Source organism: Carcharodon carcharias, chromosome 3 (assembly GCF_017639515.1).
Source record: "Carcharodon carcharias isolate sCarCar2 chromosome 3, sCarCar2.pri, whole genome shotgun sequence".
Lineage (NCBI taxonomy): Eukaryota > Metazoa > Chordata > Chondrichthyes > Lamniformes > Lamnidae > Carcharodon > Carcharodon carcharias.
In genome coordinates, this window is record NC_054469.1 from 148852578 (window position 1) to 148872140 (window position 19563).

Below are 19563 nucleotides of genomic sequence, written 5' to 3' on the forward strand. Positions count from 1 at the left end.
ATCCGAGTGTCTTTGATCCTCTTTGCCCTTCTGCAAACCCATGAGGAAGAGCTATTGTGTCTTGTGCTCATTTGCTGACATAACTCAGCTTTTGTAATGAGACAGAGGGACTCTAATGTGTTCGAATAAGCAGATTGTCTGTGGGTCACCAGTGAAGATAATGGAATGTACATCACAGATTTTACAGAATGGCAAAGACTGTGGAGAACATGAAACCACTTAGTACTTAAGGAATGAAAAATTAATGTTGTTTTCTTTGTTTTAGAGGCTAATTCCAATATAATTCATTCAGACTGATTTTTAGGCACACAATAGCTCTAATGATTTAATTTGTGTTGGATTCATTAAATATGTCACAAAACCAGATATACAAGGAGAATTAGTATTAGTCTGGCATATTTAAACTGAATTCTCCTGATCTTAGAACTGCATTTCTATCAGATTGAAATTGTAATTTCAATCCAGTAAGAATACTTTAATTTGTTTTTGATATTTTTGTTTCATATTCTATACAAACAGATAAGCGTGTTTATTGTTCATCAGTTTCCCTTTTATGTAATTTGGTTGGGAGAGGGTCTGCTTTTTACTGCAACGAATTTCCATAACTGTTGCTCTGAAAGTATATTTTTCTAATTTATTGTGGATAATTTTTTTGGTCAACAGTGCATGACAAAATAATTTAATCATGCAGCTTTAAGTATACAGCACTCCACATTTGTGTTAATTTCTGTATTCATTGATCTACCTTTGAATTTTTCTTCTCCCTCGCCTCCACTACCCTAGTTTATTTGATATTAACTTTTGTATTTGCAGAATTAAAAATGTAGGATGCAACAGTATCATGAAGTAATATTTCCAATTCTAGATACCACACTTTGGGAAGGATGTGAAGTCAATGTAGAATATATTTATGAGAATAGTTCTGGCGATGAGTGACTTCAGTTACATGAATAGATTGGAGAAGCTACAGTGTTCTCTTCAGAGAAGAGCAGGTTGAGAAGATTTGCTAGAGGTGTTCAAAATCTCACAGGATCTGGACAGCGCAGATGGGGAGAAACTGTTCCCATTGGTCTAGGGGTTGAAAAACCAGAGGAGACAGATTTAAGGTGATTGGCAAAAGAACTAGAAGTAAAATGAGGAAAGCTTTTTTACATAATGAGTGGGTAACATCTGGAATGCACTGCTGAGATTGTGAAGGAAGGCAGAGTAAATCGTGGCTTTCAAAAGGGATTTGGATAATTACCTGACAAATAAAAATTTTCAGGGCTATGGGAAAAGGCGAGTGGGACTTGCTGTGTATCTCTCTTATGGAGAGCTGGCATGGCACAGCAGGCCGAATGGGCTTCTCCTGTGCTACAATCATTCAGTGACCCTACAACTAGGAAAAAATGTAAAGACCAAAATGGTGATCTCAGCAAGGTCAGAAAATAAAATGTATTTCTGAGTAGATAATGTTCAACTTTACCTAAAAAACATAGACCAAGGGAGTACCATGAATAAAAAAGACCTCCCCTCTTAAGCTTTGCTTTTACTTTAAAGACATTGAACTCTGTACTTAGAGGAGACATGATTTGGTAGTTGTGATATGAAGTCACGTTTTCACAGTGCTATTTTATTTTAATTTTCCCATGGAAGGTACTTTTGTGCCTTTGCCTACGTTCATGCTTCAGTGGATTATTTTTATGCTGAATACCAAGTCCTTATCTGGTGGACTTACTGTAGGTTTATTTAATAGTGATAAATGCATAGGAAAATAGAAATTCCGGTAGTATCTACTGATTTTTGTGAGAGGCAGTACGACACATTTGTCACCCTTTGTCTGTAGAAGTATCCCCTAACTTCTCTCCTGAATGGCCTGGCTCTGATTTTAAGGGGATCTTCCCTTGTCCTGGACTCCCACACCAACAGGAAATGTTTCTTTCTATCCTATCCACTTCCTTTCAAAATCCTTCAGCCATCAGTCAAATTGTTCTTAACCTGCTGCCTTCCAGGGATGAAAGATATGTGTGCATGCTTGCTTATAAATTCTCATCAAATTATATTTTGCCTTTTAAATGTTGTGAAATGTGATTCAGTTTCTTCTTATCTGATGTCCACTCTTGGCATCTGGTATAGCAAGGTCCAAGAGCTTTTTAATGAAAGTGATACCTGCTTGATAGTGGAGAACAAACTTAATTTGACTGTGACAAATAGCACTTCTTGTTACTACTTGAAAAATACATCTTCATAATGGAGACAAAACTGGATTGAGTGAAAGTTACATTTTTCGTCTTGTTGACCAGCCTTAAATTGCCCCTGTTTAAGCATATCCTGTGCATATTTTCTATACACTGCTATATAGGTGTCAGCCTTGGCTCAATGGTTGCACAATTCGAAGTCAGAAAGTTATGGGTTCAATCCACGTTCCAGTGATTTAAGCACAAAATCCAGACTGTCACTCCAGTGCAGTACTGACAGAATGCTGTGCTGTGGAGGTACTGCACTTTTGAAAAACATAAGTCCCTTCAGAATGTTAAAGTTCCCATGGCATTATTTCAAACAAGAGAAGGGAAATTTGCTCTGGTGTCCTGACTAAGATGTATACTTCAACCAATATCACTTAGAAAACAGATTATCTGTTTGTATCAACTGTAATTAATTATTTGAGATCTTGACTACCATGTTTTCTATGTTACAACAGTGACTACACTTAAAAAAAAAGGGATCTAATTAGCTGAGGTTGTGAAAGTCATTATATAAATGCAAGACTTTCTTTTATAAATTAGATTACTGGATTTCAGGTGGCGTATGAAGGGTGAAACATGAGAATCCTGATCTGGAAGCATTGTTGTGATTGAGTAAAAATTTCACATTTGGAATGTATTAAAATGAGTGAGAATTTAACGTTGAAGATACAGTAATTTTACAAATTACAACTGACAAATTCATGCTTACATTTCCTACAACTCTGTTTGCACTCCTCCAAAATGATTTTCGCTAAAAAGTACTGAAATGTCCCAATCAAAGTCATAAATTACATCCTCTTGAGACCTTGTGACCATAGCGTACTACTCATTCTGGACCCCTCTGCAAAACTTAGCATTGGCAACCATGTCCTTTTCCCTCAGTACTGCTCCTCTGTTAGGTAGCTGAGTAGGACTGACCTCCTCTGGCTCCATTGGTATCTCTCCCATTGTAGCTGGAGAATTGCCTGGAAGGGCTTCCTTCTCACCCTCGCAATAATCTCCATGGTTGACCCTTGTCCCCCTCCATCTAATTTCTCCCCCTCAGTGACATCATTTGAAGACATGACGTCAGGTTCCACATGTATGTTGATGACACTCAGTTCTACCTTTCCACCATTCTCTTGGCCAATGCCCTGTCTATGTTGTTGAACTGCTTGTCCAATATCCAGTCTTGAATGGGCCACGATGTTTGCCCAATAAACATCAGGAAGTTAGAAGCTAAACTTCATTCCCTTGTCAATAATTCTATCCCTGCCATGCCACCTCCCTTTCCCCACCCCCCATCGTCTTTTTTTTATTTGTTGACAGAGTATGGACATTGCTGGCTAGGTCAGCATTAGTTCACCATCCCAAATTGCCTTTGAGAAGGTGGTGGCGTGGTGGCGAGCTGTCACCTTAAACCACTGCAGTCCATGGGGTGTGGGTACAGCCATAGTGCTGTTAGGAAGGCAGTTACAGGATTTTGAGACCACGAAGGAACAGAGATTATGTTCTAAGTCAGGAAGTATGGTTTGAAGGGGAACTTACAGGTGATGGTGTTCCCGTGCCTCAGCTTCCCTTGTCCTTCTAGGTGGCAGAGGTCACAGGTCTGGAAGATGCTGTCGAACAAGCCTTGTGGTGAGTTGCTGTGGTGCATCTTGCAGATGGTACATGCTGCTGCCGTTATGTGTTGATGATTGAGGGAGTAAATGTTTATGGTGATGGATGGGGTGCCAATCAAGCAGGCTGCTTTGTCCTGGATGGTGTGAAGCTTCTTGTGTGGCATTGGAGCTACACTCATCCAGGCAAGTGGGGAGTATTCCATCACACTCCTAACTTGAATCTTGTAGATCATGGACAGCCTTTGGGAAATCAGGAGGTGAGTTACTTAGTGCAGAATTCCAAGCCTCTGACTTACTCATGTATTTATTTGGCTGGTCCAGTTCAGTTTCGGGTCAATAGTAACCACCAGGATGTTGATAGTGGGGTATTCAGCGATGGTAGTGCCATTGAATGTCATGGGGAAATGGTTAGGTTCCCTCTTGTTGGAGATGAACATTGTCTGGTACTGTGTGACACTGATGTGGCAAGTAACATATCAACCCAAGCCTGAATGTTGTCCAGGTCTTGCTGCATTTGGACATGGAATGCTTCAGTATTTGAGGAATCACAAATTGTGCTGAGCATTGTGCAATCTGCAATGAACATCCCCACTTCTGACCTTATGATGGAGGGGATGTCATTGATGAAGCAGCTGAAGATGGTAGGGCTTAGGACACCATCCTGAGGAGCTCCTGCAGCGATGTCCTGGGACTGAGATAGTTGACCTCCACAACTACCTTCCATTGTGCCCGGTATGACTCTAACCTTTGGAGAGTTTTCCCCAATTCCCACTGACTCCTGTTTTTCTAGGGTTCCTTGATGCCAGACTCGGTCAAATGCTGCTTTGATATCAAGGGCAGTCAATCTCACCCCACCTTTAGAATTCACCTCCTTTGTCCATGTTTGGGCCAAGGCCATAGTGAGGTCAAGAGCTGAGTAGCCCTGGCAGAACCCCAAACTAAGTGTCAGTCAGCAGATTATTGCTCTGTAAGTGCCGCTTGATAACACTGTCAACAACCCTGTTAATAAAGGTCAACAGTCACAGGGGCGAGGATGGGAGGTAAGCCAGCAGAGCATTAGAATCTGCCCCTTCTTAGGCAGCCCCTCGATCAAGGATGACTTGCTTCCACTCCAGTTCGATGGGTTCTGAGTTGGCTGTTAAGTCCACTGCGCAATATGCAGACTCTGCCACATTCTGTCTCAATTAAACCAGACTGTTCACAGTTTCCTATTTGACCCTGAACTGAACTCTTGACCCCATGTCCTCTCCATAACAAAGATCACTTCCACCTCCATAACATTGCACATTTCTGCCTCAGCTCAGCTCATCCACTTCTGAAATCCACATCTGTGCTTTTGTTATCTCCAACTTAACTATTCTAAAATAACGTTTTAGGTCAAATATCCCTGCCAATTCATGGGTATCTCTGGCTTGTGACCAACCAAAATGGTGAAGACTCATCTAGGAGGGGACAGAACCCATCCAGAGCATGCAGAGGCAAAGTTGAGGCTTTGGACCGAGTGTGCAAACCTCCAAAGAATCCATCTACTCAACCCTTTAAACCACCATGTGCCATGTGTGGTGGAGTGTACAGATCATGCATTGAACTTAATAGACATCTCAGAACTCATTGAACTGGAGTGGAAGCAAGTAATCCTCAATCTCAAGGGAGTGCCCAAGAAGGGGAGGATGCTCTACTGGCCTATCTCCCATCCTTGACCCTCCATAAACTTGAGTTCATTCAAAATTCTGTTGCCTGTATCTTCGTGTATACTAAGTCCTATTCCCCTATTGCCCCTATGGCTGTTGACCGATATTGAATTGCAGTTCACTTAACATTTCATTTAAAATTCTCGTACCCATGTTCAAATCCCTCCATGGCCTTGTCCCTCATTATTTCTGTAAACTCTTCAATCACAACAACCCTTTGAGAACTCTGCATTTCTCCAGTTCTGGCCTCTAATCCATCCTCACTCCCTGAGCCCAACAGTTGACAACCATGCATTTAGCTGTCTAGGCACTAAGTTCTGCATCCCTAATCCTCTCTCCATTTGGACCTTCCTGACAACAAACTTGTCTGACCAAACTTTTAGTCACACCGCTTAACTGAGCCAAAGGAGGAACTGAGGAGCGGCAATCAAAGTCGAATTGCCATTTCGCTCCTCCTTCCTTACCTTGAAATTTTTCCAATCCCGTCTCACCCGACCTTCTGACTCAGGCTGGGTGAGAACTGCGCAAAGCAGTGCGCACCTGAGGCCTTTAGTCAAGTGCTCAGAATCAGACAGAAGGAGGCCATGCTCTTTTTTTTAATGGCACTGGCTGCCATAAATCAGCTGGGTTTCAAGGTCCAGCCACTTTCAGCGAGGGAAAAGGTAGGTTTGTCAGGTAAGTGGTTAGAATTTGGGGTGGGGAGTTGGCCAATTAGGGGAGTGGACGATGGGGGGAGGGGGGTGGTGGTGGAAGAGACCCCATGGGTGGAGGAAGAGTAGTCAGTCTGTGGTGGGGAGTCCCATGGAGGGGTTGGTGTGGGTCTGTAGAATAAGTTACTCAGAAGCTAGAAGTGGTTTTAATCCTTCAAACTTTTTTTGGGTAAATCTTGATGTAGGTCAAAGTTTGCAATTTGAATCACAATTTTTGGATGGTTCCTAATGCAGGGCAATTGTCCATGGGAAATTTGCACTTCCCAGGTAATTACTGTGCTATCCCTACCTGGAAACATCCTGGGGGTTCCCCATCTTTGGGATACCCCCAGTTACACTGCCCTGGAGCTTGGAAGTACGGCCCAATAGTTGTCAATTTTTGTCTATGATAATGCTCCTGTATAGCACTTTTGAACACTTCTTACGTTGAAAGCACCTTTTAATTGTGGGTTATTGTTTATAAAAGGTTAGGTTTATAAGTGTGAATGAACTTGCATGTGAAGTTACTTGATGAAAAAACTAGTTTGCACCTGTAGAGGTGGTTGCTTAGAATTTCAGTTTACAAATAGTGACAATATGATATTTAAACCGGTTAATGAATTTGTCGTGTTCAGATGATAGTTACCAAATCTTCACCACAGCACAAATGTAATGTATCTTCATGTCTCACAATATCGTGTGTGAGTTACCGATTTACCCCAAAGCCCCATTATTACCATTATAATTGAATGTTGGTTGCTGTGTCATAATGCCACTAACATAGGATCTGGTGTTGATTGAACTACTGAGTAAGATTATCTTGAACATGCACAGAGAAAGCTGATTTTCGTCAACATATAGAATAAAACTAGTTTGTTACTTGAGGCATTTTTGGTCAACTTTTGATCTTTTTGCACTGTGCCGAGGGATAATTTTCCTTAATTTTATGGTAAATTTGAGAGATTAGAATTTTTTTAAATTGCTGGTCCAGTGAGTTTTTGCTTATCTCTCTTAGCAGTTTTTCAGTGTTGTCTTGTTTGCCAGTAGGTCATGAGAAAAGATAATTGTATAAGCGTTAGTGGGTAATGTTGAAAGCATTTTGTGAGCATTATTTTCTCTAGTTGCTTGAAATATGATCTGTGCTGTTTATTACATGAGAAAATCCAGAGGAGAACCCCTGACCCTTTGTGGAAAAGATTGTAGCAAACTTCCCTTTTTCTTTTGTCTTGCTTTCTCTTTCCCCTATAAAATTATAGCAATTTACAGTGCACAGAACATTTATTTACTTGTTAAAGATTACATTTATCTTTGATGTGTGCATCTAGCTGTTTGCATTTTATTAAATAATTTGCTTTTCTCCAAAGCATCCTAAGAAAAGAAAATTATGGATATCCTGATCAAGTTTTTAGTTGCTATTATTGAGTTTGTCAGGAACTCCGGAGTAGTGAGAAGTTAAGCCTTTAGTTGTTTATACTGCAGTTGCAGATCTCAGTATGGGTTCCATCCAGGCAGTACTTTATTTGTATTACCGGGTTGGAACCTTAATTCTCCTGTCCTGGGCAGAAATTTGTGCATGCACAGAGTTCCACTCCCAGATACATTTACATTTTAGTATAGCATGTGGAAGGCAGTATCAACGTTCTGAAGGTTTATATAGAGATTTTCTTGTTGGGTTGTAATTTTTGCTCTTTGCAGTTCTTGTCTGCCGAGAGCTGCATATGATCCATATACATGAGTTTCTCAGCAGATGATGCTTTTTCAAATTGCAAGCAGATTTGGACACATCCTCCAGTGATGCAGCATCACACTTGACTATTGATGGGAGCTATGAGGCCGACCTCGCTGTCCATCAGCATTGTGATCCTCATCAGTGCCTGCTGCAGCTATTTATGTGCTGTTAGTGCTCGTGAAATGAGAGCACTGCTGACAGAACTGATGAGAGGAGCAGCCCAACTGGGCAATTTAGCTGATATGTCTGACTGCACTGTGACATGTGTGACACGCTTGACTAGCATTACTGGGCTATACAGATCGCTCAGAACTGACCGCTGGCAAGCATGGTGCAAGGCTGAACAGTATTTTTTTTCTTGTGGAGATCATGATTGACAGACTTTGCAGAATTAAAATCGACAGTTTTTCGGTTTTCTAGGTTTTTTATTCCATTTGAATGTTTTTTCTCCCCTTATTCAGTTGTTCTAATACGGGTTTTGGTTGCATCTATATGTTGCATATTTCATAGACATAATTTTTTTGTGGATCGCTGAGGCAGCCATTGAATCGGATTAAATAGTCGTTCAATCTCTTTGCTGTCATTTTACTCATTGGACATTTTTCTTAAACCTGTTTTTAAATAAAATTCTCCAGTGATAAAAAACGAGCTTAAGGTGATTAAGGACCTGTGTCTCTAAATTGTCTGTAGGCATATTCCAAGCAGGATAAATAAGTATTTGTACATTGCTTATTTTGGAGTATGTGCTTTGTGGTGGCTTAGTGGCAATGCATTAACTTGCTGCCCTCTGCACCAGTGAATGATAGAGCGCAAGTTTCTCCTAAGTTCTCCTCAGGAAGACTTCTCAAGAGATAAGTGTCCGAATAAGTGGTTCTTCAGCACCTCCCCTGCCTTTTCTCTTTTTCATTAGTGCTACCCTTTATTCTCCATAAAGCTTCCTAAATTCCACTATTTACTTTTATATACTGGTGTCACAGAAACTTACATGACTGCTATACAGGAGAATTTTTTTTTATTTTTGTGCTGAAGTTGAGAAGTGGCAGGGAATTAAGTACTTTTCCACTTCTGAACCTCACAAATCATGTTTAACATGGCTGAATCCATGGTAAAGTATATGAATGTAACTTAATGTCTCAAACCTAACCTGAAGAGTAAAATGTTTTTTTAAGAGAACATAAGTTACATTTATGCAGTGCCTTTCACAACTATAGGCCATCTTAAGTACTTTACAGTGTGTTAAGTACTTTATAGATGTATGCACTGTTGTGATGTAGGAAACACGGCAGCCAATTTTGCATACAAGGCTCCACAAACAGCAATGAGCCAATGGCCAGACAATCTGTTTTAGTGATATTGGTTGACATGGTTGACTGATAAATCTTGGCATAGACACCATAGAGATCTCCCAGCTCTTTTTCACATAGTGCCATAGAATCTTTTACATCCATCAGATGGAGCTTTAGTTAATGTCTCATCGAAAAGACAAGGCCTCCAGTTGCGCAACACTCCCTCGGTATTCAACCTAAATTATGTGCTCAAGTTTCTGGAATGGAACATGAACTCAATCTTCTAACCTCACCACCACTGAGCCAAGGCATTGAATCTTTATGCAATCTAATATATTAAGCCGGACATGAACAACTTTAGTTTTAAAATGTGGTTGCTTAAGATTGATAGAAAGTCAGTGGACACTTTGGGCAGGATTTTTCTGAAATGCTTTGGGACCCTGACATCTAGACTAAAGCAGGGCCCCTAGCCCGCTGTTGCCAACAGCCAAATCAGCAGAGCTATTTTCCTGGAGGCGGTCTCCTATTTGGCCACCTCTACACTCACTATCCTATAGGAGGCCATCCAGCACTTAATGATCGGCAGCCCCACCGTCAGCAGTAGATGCTGTTGAAGGTGCAAGGACACCTTAATTCCTGGTCAGTGGCCACAAATGGAGAATATAAGAAGGACTAAAAGGGCGAGCACAATTGGACAGGAGAGGGAAAGCTCCCCACAGTAATGGACAGTGCTGCAGTTGCAACTGTTTATTAGCTATATTTTAACATATTTCACTTCTCCAACTAACAGTCACTGACAATCGTATTCAGGCAAGCTTAATCGCTAGGGAGACGATGGCATAGTGGTATTGTCACTGGACTAATATTCCAGAAACCTAGGGTAATGCTCTGGGGACCTGGGTTCAAATCCAACCATATTGGTAAAATTTGAATTCAATAAAAATCTGGAATTAAAATTCTGATGATGACCATGATTGTTGTAAAAACCCATTTTATTAATGATTCATTAATGCTCTTTAGGGAAGGAAACCTGCCATCCTTACCTACACATGTGACTCCAGACCCACAGGAATGTGGTTGACTCTTAACTGCCCTCTGAAGAAGGGTAATTAGGGATGGGCAATAAATGCTGGCCTTGTGACACTGTGAATGGCAGCAGTGATTAAATGACAAAAGTGATGGTGGTGCAAGGCAAAAGAAATAATAATGAGACAAGGAACAGCAATTGAACTCACAGAAGGTGTAAATGATATCAGCAGAATACCAAAGGTGGAAGCAAACATGAGAAGTCTCGTTTAAATGAGAACAAAAAAAGCGGAAAACTCAGCAGGTCAGGCAGCATCTATGGAGGGAAACAGAAGTAACGCTTTAGATCAATGACCTTTCATCAGAAGGCTTCCATGGCTCAAGAATGTGGCTTCTACCTACCTTTAGCCAAGAGTGCTGGCCAGCTATGTTGTCATTTGGAATCTCCACCCCCATGTACCAGCCTGCACTTTGTTTACCCCCAGTAGCTCTGATGCAGCCATTTTCCATTACCAGCACCTACTGTCTGAGAGAAAATGAAAGCAGTGGTTGAGGTCTAAAGTTGATAAACACAGTATTAAGGCCATAAGGTAGTAAAGTATTGCGAACTGAACTGTGTTGTACATTGGAGTTTGCCTTTAACAGACAACGTTAATTCCCATCTCTGTGATCCACCATATTTTAAACAACCATTATTGATGCAATACTTATTCAGCAACGTGTTCCTTTTGAAAATAGGGATGCATCAACATTGTTAATTTCTCTTTCTCATTTGTGGTTTCAGATTTTACGATCCCTGTAGAGACCTATAACTTCTTAAAAAAAAACTTTTGAATTCCAGTGACCAACTGAAAAGATCTTCCAAGATTTCAGGTTTTAAGACATTACTATAATAAACAAGCGAAAAGCAACATTGTCTAAACACTATTCAGCATGCAATTTAAACTCTAAACTACAGAAAAGATCCCCTATTTAACTATTACTTTACTCTGTTCCTTAAGTGGGCATTTCAATCTCTGGGAACCAGTCCAGAGCTGTTTTCGGCTACCAATGGCTTGCTTCCTTTTTCCTTTTCCAGCCAGATAACTTCTAAACCATGAACTGACTTTCATCGCTCTAGCCAAAGCTAGTTGAATCTTGCAGCCCTGTTTAAATCCTCACGAACTTGGTCTCTTCAATCCGAGCTCAAGTTCCCACCTTCATCCTGTGTGGTGAACAACAGAAACTTTGTGTGTGTGTCTCTCTCTCTCTCTGTCATAAACTTTGTACTTGTAACATAGTTTATAATCTATTTGATTATTTAACACTACTTATGGAAAAGTATATAATCATAGAAGATTAAATATGAATTTGTAGTTCGAATGGATTTTATTCATTCTTGGTATGTGAACATTGCTGGCAAACCAGCATTTATTGCCCATTCCTAATTGCCCTTGAGAAGGTGATGGTGCACAATGTTCTTCAACTGTTGCAGTCCATTTGATGTAAGAACACCTACAGTGCTGTTCGGAAGGGAGTTCCAGGATTTTAACCCCGTGACAGTGAAGGAACAGCAAAATAGTTCAAAGTCAGGGTGGTTTTTGGCTTGGAGGGGAATTCAAAGGTGATGCTGTTCCTATGTGTCTGCTGCCCTTGCATTATATGGTAGAGATTGTGGGTTTGGAAGGTGCTGAGAGCCATGCGAGTTGCTGTAATGCATCTTGTATATGGTATACACTTCAGCCACAGTGTGCCAATGGTGGAGGAAGTGAGTGTTGAAGGTGATGAATGGGGGGGATCAATCAAGCAGGCTGCTTCGTCTTGGATAGTGTTGAGCTTCTTGAGTGTTGTTGTATCTGCATTGAATCCAGCAGGTGCCGTTGAATTTCAAAAGGATATGGTCAGATTTTCTCCTTTGTTGGAGATGGCCATTGCCTGACACTTGTGGGGTGTAAATATCACTTGTCACTTATCAGCTCAAGCCAGAATGTTGTCCAGGTCTTGCTGCAGGTGGGAATGGTCTGGTTCGACATCTAAGGAGTTGTGAATGATACTGAACATTGGAATCATCAGCAAGCACCCCCTCTCCTGACTTCATGATGGGGGCAAAGGTTATTGAAGCAGCTGAAGTCAGTTGGGTCAAGGACACTACCCTGAGGAATTCTTGCAGTAACGTCCTGGGGCTGAGATGATTGGCCTTCAACAATCGCAACTATCTTCCTTTGTGCTAGGTATGACTCCAACCAGTGGAAAGTTTCCCCCTGATTCCCATTGACTTCAATTTTGCTGGGGTTTCTTGATACCACACTTAGTCAAATACTGCTTTGATGTCAAGGGCAATCACTCTCCCCTTGCCTCTTTTTTCCATGTGTGGACGAAGGCTGTAATGAGGCCTGGAGCTGAGTGGCCCTGACAAAACCCAAACTAGCATAGGTGAACAGGTTGCTGAGTAATTGCCACTTGATAGGACTGTCGACGACATCTTCCATCACTTTGCTGCTGATGAGGGTAGATTGATAGGGCAGTAATTGGCTGGATTGGATTTGTCCTGCTCTTTTGTGGGCAGGATATCCTGGACAATTTTCCACATTGTTGGGTAGGTACTTGTGTTGTCACCAGAACAGCTTGCCTAACGGCGTATGTAATTCTGAAGCATAAGCCTATGGTACTATAATTGGGATATTATCAGGACGCCTTGGCTATATCCAGTGCCTTCAGCCATTTCTTGATATCACATGGAGTTAATTCAGTTGGCTGAAGACTGACATATGTAATGCTGGGGCTTCAGGATGAGACCAAGCTGGATCATCCATTCGGTATTTCCAGCTGAATGTGGTTGCAGATGCTTTTGCGTTTTTTGTGCTGAAATGGTGGACTCCTCCATATTGAGGATAGGGATGTTTTTTGGAGCCTCCACTTCTGATTGGTTGTTTAATTGTCCACCTGCATTTATGACTGATGTGGCAGGACTGCAGAGTTTTGCTTTGATCTGTTGGTTGTAGGCTTAGGTCTCTCTTTCTAGCATGCTGCTTTTACTGTTTAGCAAGAATGTAGTCCTGTGTTGAAGCTTCACCAGGTCAGCACCTCATTTTTAGGTATTATGGCATGCTCTCCTATTCTCCTCACTGAACCATGGTTGGTCTCTGGCTTGATGGTGATGGTAGAGTGAGGAATATGCTGAGGTATAAGGCTGCAGATTATAGTTAAATGCAATTCTGCTGTTGCTAATGGCCCACAGCGCCTCATAGGTGCTCAGTTTTGAGTTGCTAGATCTGTTCTGAGTCTTTCTCATTTCACATGGTGGTAGTGCCACACAAGACAATTCAGGGTGTCCTCCTCGACGTGAAGATGAGACTTCGCCTCCACAAGAACAGTGCAGTGGTTACTCCTACCAAGATTGTCATGGACAGATGCATCTGGGACAGGTAGATTGGTGAGGATGAGGTCAAGAAGGTTTTTCCCTCTTGTTGGTTCTCCCCTCATATGCCTCAGGCCTAGTCTGGCAGACATCTTTCAGGACTCAGTTGATAGAGGCGTTACCGAACCACACTTGGTGATGCGCATTGAAGTCCCCCACCGCATGTACATTCTGTGCCCTTGCTACCCTCAGTGCATCCTCCAAGTGGTGTTCAACATGGAGGAGCACTGATTTATCAGTTGAGAGAGGGCAGTTGGTAATCATCAGGAGTTTTCTTTGCCCATCTTTGACCTGTTGCAATGAGACTTCATAGAGTCCGGAGTCAATGTTGAGGACTCCTAGGGCCACTTCCTCCCAACTGTATACCACTGTGCTACCCACCCCTGCTGGCCTGTCCTTCCAAGAGTGACAGAACATGTCAAGGAATGGTGATGGAGGAGTCTGAGCCATTGGCTGAAAGGTATGATTCGATGAGTGTGTCAAGCTGTTGCTTGCTTAGTCTGTGGGACAGCTCTCCCAATTTTGGCACAAGTGCCTAGATATTGGTGGGAAGGACTTTGCAGGGTCAACTTTGGCTAGATTGCTATCAGTGGCCTTGTCATGTTTTATTATTCTTTGACTTTTCTGTAGCAGTTTGATGCAACTGTGTGTCTTGCTAGGCTTTTTTCAGAGGGCGGTTAAGAGTCTATCCCGTTGCTGTGGGTCTGGAGTCACATGCAGACCAGACTGGGTAAGGACAATAAATTTCACACCGTGAAGGACATTATTGAACTGGGTGGGTTCTTATGACAATCTGGAAGTTTTGTGATCATTATTAATGAAACTAGCATTTTATTCCACATTTATTAATTAATTGGATTTAAATTCCCCAGCTGTTGTGATGAGATTTGAACTCATGTCTCCAGAGCATTAGCCTGAGCCTCTGGATTAGTAGTTTGGATTACTATTCTAGTAATATTACAATTATGTTACTATTCCAGTTGGACTGAATACAATTGGCATAGATGCTGCAAATGATTTTTCAATCCTGGAAGTATTTGTGTGAGCAGTTTGCGTCCTAATAAATTTGAATTGTGATGAGGAATTTTAGGAGTCATGAAATATGTTTTTTTTTGCTTTGATAACTGAAAATCAGCACTAATTTTATGTGCAATTTATAGAATTCTTTGCATTCAGTAATGCACTTGAGTAAAAATTATGAAATTGACCTTAAGTGATAATTACTTGTAAAACCCACTTGTTTTACTTTGGGAAAGTAACACAGAAACTGTAGGTATCTGCACATCAACTTTTCTTGATTACATATATTTATGTGACAAATTTGGACAATATGAATACTTATTTGGGTATAATGGTATCAGCCGTTCTCATAAGCATTTGAATATGTTTTTATGACTCTGAACCGATACTTGTATGGATCAACAATAATAGTTTTAGTGACCTGAACTGGTTGCTCTTGTTTTTTTGCATGGATTTCTTTTTCAGTCTATCAGAAGGCAAAATTAGGCACATCCCACATTAGATGTCTTCTAATTATCCATTAACATTTGTACCTCTGTGGTATCAGTAAAACTTCAGTTTTCCTCTTTAACAAATCTGACTGCTCTTGCAACATTTCTGTTTTTTTTTAAAGCATATATCCAGTTTCTGTCCTTTTTGTCTCTTTAAAAACAGACCAGGATCAAAGAACTTGCCAGCATAATAAGGGTGAGGTGTGGTTCTCTCTAGGAAATAATTTCAAATCAGCATTTTAGTAACCTTTTCATTTAGTCTTCTTTCTTTAAAACTTTTGCATTAGAAAATATCTTGGCTAAAACATTTACATCAGAAGTGATTTTTTTTCAAACCCCTTCTGAAGTATTTATCAAAAAACCCTGATATGTGATGATATACTATAGTTCTAATTCTGGTAAATTAATTGGCAAATCATTATTAAGTATAATTAGGGGTCTGCTGTGCCACATATCTGGAACGTGGATTTACGTAAATACTGTAATGGTGTGAGAGAGATGCTCATTCTAAAAGCTATTAAGGGGAGTAAAATTATTCCAATGGACATAAATCCATAATCCAGACTAAGAAAGAGCATTTAGAATAAAAGTTCCTATATACTAGTACTTTCAACAGTACATATGTGAAATTTTACTTGGCACTATAACTGGAGTATCTGGAGCATATTATTGCAGTGCAATGTAAGGGAAATGTTTCTGGACTGACCACTTTTTTATATAGTTGTGGTTCTTGTGCTGTGTGCACACTTGGAAAAATTACAGGATAATTCAGTTCTCTCATTTCCAGGTTTAAGTGCTTAATGTTGTCTTACTTTTGACAGGATGAAGATGAAAGTGGTTCACCAGCAGGTATTTCTGATCCTCCAGGATTCCTGCTACAAGAACGAGGTGCTCACTTCTGCTTTAATTCAAGGTAAGTATAATTCCTAGATTCTCTGAAACCTATTTTCCTTGCAACCTCTTCCATTTTTTAAAAATTATTAATGTACTTTACTTTTAATTTTGCAGCCTTGATCTTCACAAGAAATGTCCACTATGTGATGTAGTATTTCCACCTAATTATGATCAGAGCAAATTTGAAGAGCATGTTGAAAGTCATTGGAAGGTGTGTCCCATGTGCAATGAACAATTTCCACCAGACTGTGACCAGCATGTATTTGAAAAGCATGTCATGACACATTTTCCTGAAAGTGTTCAGAGCTTTGATTAAATTACAAGGCCTATTTAATTTCCTTGATCTGTAACTGAGGTTGCTTACATTGGATTTTAACCATTTAGTTAGTACACTATATATTGCTATCACTGAAAGGCACCTTTAATACTGGGCTAAAGTAGTAGTTTTGCTTTATCCAAAAAAATCTTTGATCTCATGTATGCAATGCAGCATAAAACTGTTATGTAAAAGCATGACTAATCAGTGCAAGGTTACTGATGTGAATAGTTGCAGTAGAAAACAGCAAATTATATCTTATTTGAACACTACTTGCAATGCATCGTTATGCCATGGATAGTAATCCTAAAATTGATTGTAGTTTAACGTCTAGAACATTAAGCAAAAGCACATTTCCTGCATATAATCTATTATGGACCCTGAACTATATAGTGTTTCATTCTTCAAAACCTGTGACTATTTATAGATATTTAGTAGAACATTTGAATTTGTTTTAACAAGTTTAAGCACATCTGAAACCCTGAGTTTGAAATTTTGATCTCATTCTAACTTCATAAAAATATAAGAAATGAAGAGTGTATTTCTGGACAACAGTACCTGAATATATATTCTGTAAAACATTATGTTTCCACTAGAATGTTAAAAATGTTCTTCATTGTGAACTTGATATTTAATTTCCCTTCTCTGTAAATGCCTACTGGTATATATTTTCTGAATAATTTTGCTATTATGTTGGATCAGAATATTTTATTCCAGTTTTGTCTGTCACTGGCAATGGTGTATCCAGCTTTAAATTGCAGTGGAACTTCTGTTTATAATAAAGACAGGTTCAGCTGTTGGCAAAAGTTTAATGTTTGTTGCATAGTAATCCTTTGAATTTTTGGAACTAAAATCTTTTGAACAGAAAATTATAATTTGTTTTATCCACTTATGTTTTTAAGAATGTTTAACATTTGTGTGTCCCAACTGCAAGTCTACTTCTTGGTAGCAGTGAGCAAGAGGCTTCTGCTTCTGAAGTATTAAAAATCTGATGTGTTTTGAGGGGGTGCAGTTCTTGACAGATGTATCTCTTCATCCCTCTCCCAAGCAATTGTCTGTGGCTGAAGCAGACTGTTCACAACCTTGGTGTTGTATCTAACCACATATTCATGCCACCATTAAGACAGCCCATTTCCACCTCTGTAACATAGACCAACTCTGCCTGCCTGAGCTCATCGGCTACTGAAACCTTCATCCATGCCTTTGTTAGCTTTAGGTTTAATGCAATCTAGGTTGGCCTCCCATGTTCTATTCTCTGTAAACTTGAGATCATCCAGAACTCTGTTGCTCATGTCCTAACTCTCACCCTATGTTCGCTGACCTACATTGACTCCTGGTTAAGCAATATCTCGATTTTTAATATTTCCATCCTTGTTTTCAAATCCCTCTGTTGCCTCACCAACCACCACACTGCACCCCCCTCCCTTCCCCAATCATTGTAATCTCCTGCAGCCTCACAACCCTCCAACATATCTGCACCCCTTGAATTCCGATCTCTTAAGCATCCCCTATTTTAGTTGTGCCATCAGCTGCCAAGGCCCTTAGCACTGGAATTCCCTTCTAAATCTCTCCCATCTATACCAATGTTTCCTCCTTTTAGACGCTCCTTAAACTTTTTGAGCAAAATTTTGGTCACCTGCCCTCATATCTCCTTACATGGCTCGGTGTCATCTTTTGTTTTATAATGTTCCTGTGAAATCCTTGGGATGTTTTATTATGTTGGAGGCATTATTTATAAGTTGTTGTAGTGGTGTTTATAAAACAAAAGAACTGATGTGACATTTTGTGAACTTCTTTATTTGCCACTTGTAGGATTATTGCATAGAAGGTCCAAGGGCATTGAAAATGCCGGTATCTGAGTGATAGGTCACTCTACAACAAGCCACTTTTGCTCCTGATAATCTCCTACAATTGAATGAGTACCACAATCTGATTGAAACCACATTTAAACAATTGCATATATTTGATTCTACAATATAGTGATTTATTTGTGAACTTAAACAATCCAAAACAGCATTTCATATTAATTGCTATTAATATGCTTTAGCAATGAAATCTGCTGGTACTATTTTGTCTTAAATTTACTTAATATCTTTGCAGGGTTTAAAAATAAGTTTTCAAGGGTCTTGCATGAAAATTGTAGAGTGTGTATAAAACCCATGGCATCTTACACCCAGCCAGGAGCCTTCTGAATTAAATGGTAGAAGAAAAACACCTCATAGAAACCAGGAATGAATGTCAAATCCACTTTAGTTAATATAAATTAAATGAACTAGAACCTCAAAAGTAGAGTTCAACAAACATTGAGAAGGACTATGAAAGACTTCAGGAAGGACATAAGCAAGATACGGAATGAGTAGGCAGATGTAATATAATGCAAAGAAGTGTGAGGTTATGCATTCTGAGAAGAAAAACAGGAATAGGAATATATGACACAATGGAAATATGCTGAATTTGTGAATGAACAGAGTTAATTAAGGATTCAAGTATAGAATTCTTTGAAATTGCAAGCGCAAATAGATAATGTCATAAAAGGTTAATAGTATTTTAGGACTTAAAATAAATGGTTTAATATATTTATACAGAACCATAGTTAACTATTGTTTCCCGTTTTGAAAGAGGCATTAAGACCATGCTGAATAGATAGCGTAAATTTACTAGGATGATACTAGGAATAAAAAAACTATGATTATGAGGAGAGACTTGAGACACTGGGGATGCATCTACTGGTAATTAAAATTCACAAAATCAAAATTTGGAACAAGTTGCTGTCTCATGCACTGGTACTGACTTGCTGCATTTCTTGAAAAGACAGTTACATCAGTTGGCAAGTGCGTTGATCACTGTGTACAAAAGGTAGTTGGATATTAATTAATAAATAATCATTGTCGTCTCCAGGATTTGCTTTGATCTCTTAAGGTGGTAGGAGAGGAACTTTCCAGATTTTCACCAAATTGTTTATGGGATTTTTATTTTTTGCCTGCCCCATATGATTATATGACAGTTAGTGGGTGGGTTACTGTGAATCATGATGGATTAGGCATCACAACTGTTTGGGGCAGGCTTAATGGATCAGCTGGCCTTTTTCCTCTTTATATGTTGCATGGAAATGCATCTTTTCTAAAATTCAAGATTCCTCATCCCTTTTGATTTTGCAGGAGATAAAAGGCTAGGTATTGATTTGGGGGTAAAGGAATT

General features: G+C 39.8%; 1 protein-coding gene across 2 annotated transcripts in view; it reads left to right on the forward strand.

The window, feature by feature from the left end:
* Window positions 1–17177, forward strand: part of tax1bp1b (Tax1 (human T-cell leukemia virus type I) binding protein 1b) — a 154296-nt gene extending 137119 nt beyond the window's left edge. For both annotated transcript variants that reach the window (XM_041183743.1, XM_041183745.1), the window contains exons 17-18: window positions 15977–16068; window positions 16164–17177. In XM_041183743.1, coding sequence (XP_041039677.1) covers window positions 15977–16068; window positions 16164–16365 — 294 coding nt within the window. In that variant the 3' untranslated portion in view covers window positions 16366–17177. The remainder of the gene's footprint in view (window positions 1–15976; window positions 16069–16163) is intronic.
* The last annotated feature ends 2386 nt before the right edge of the window (window positions 17178–19563 follow it).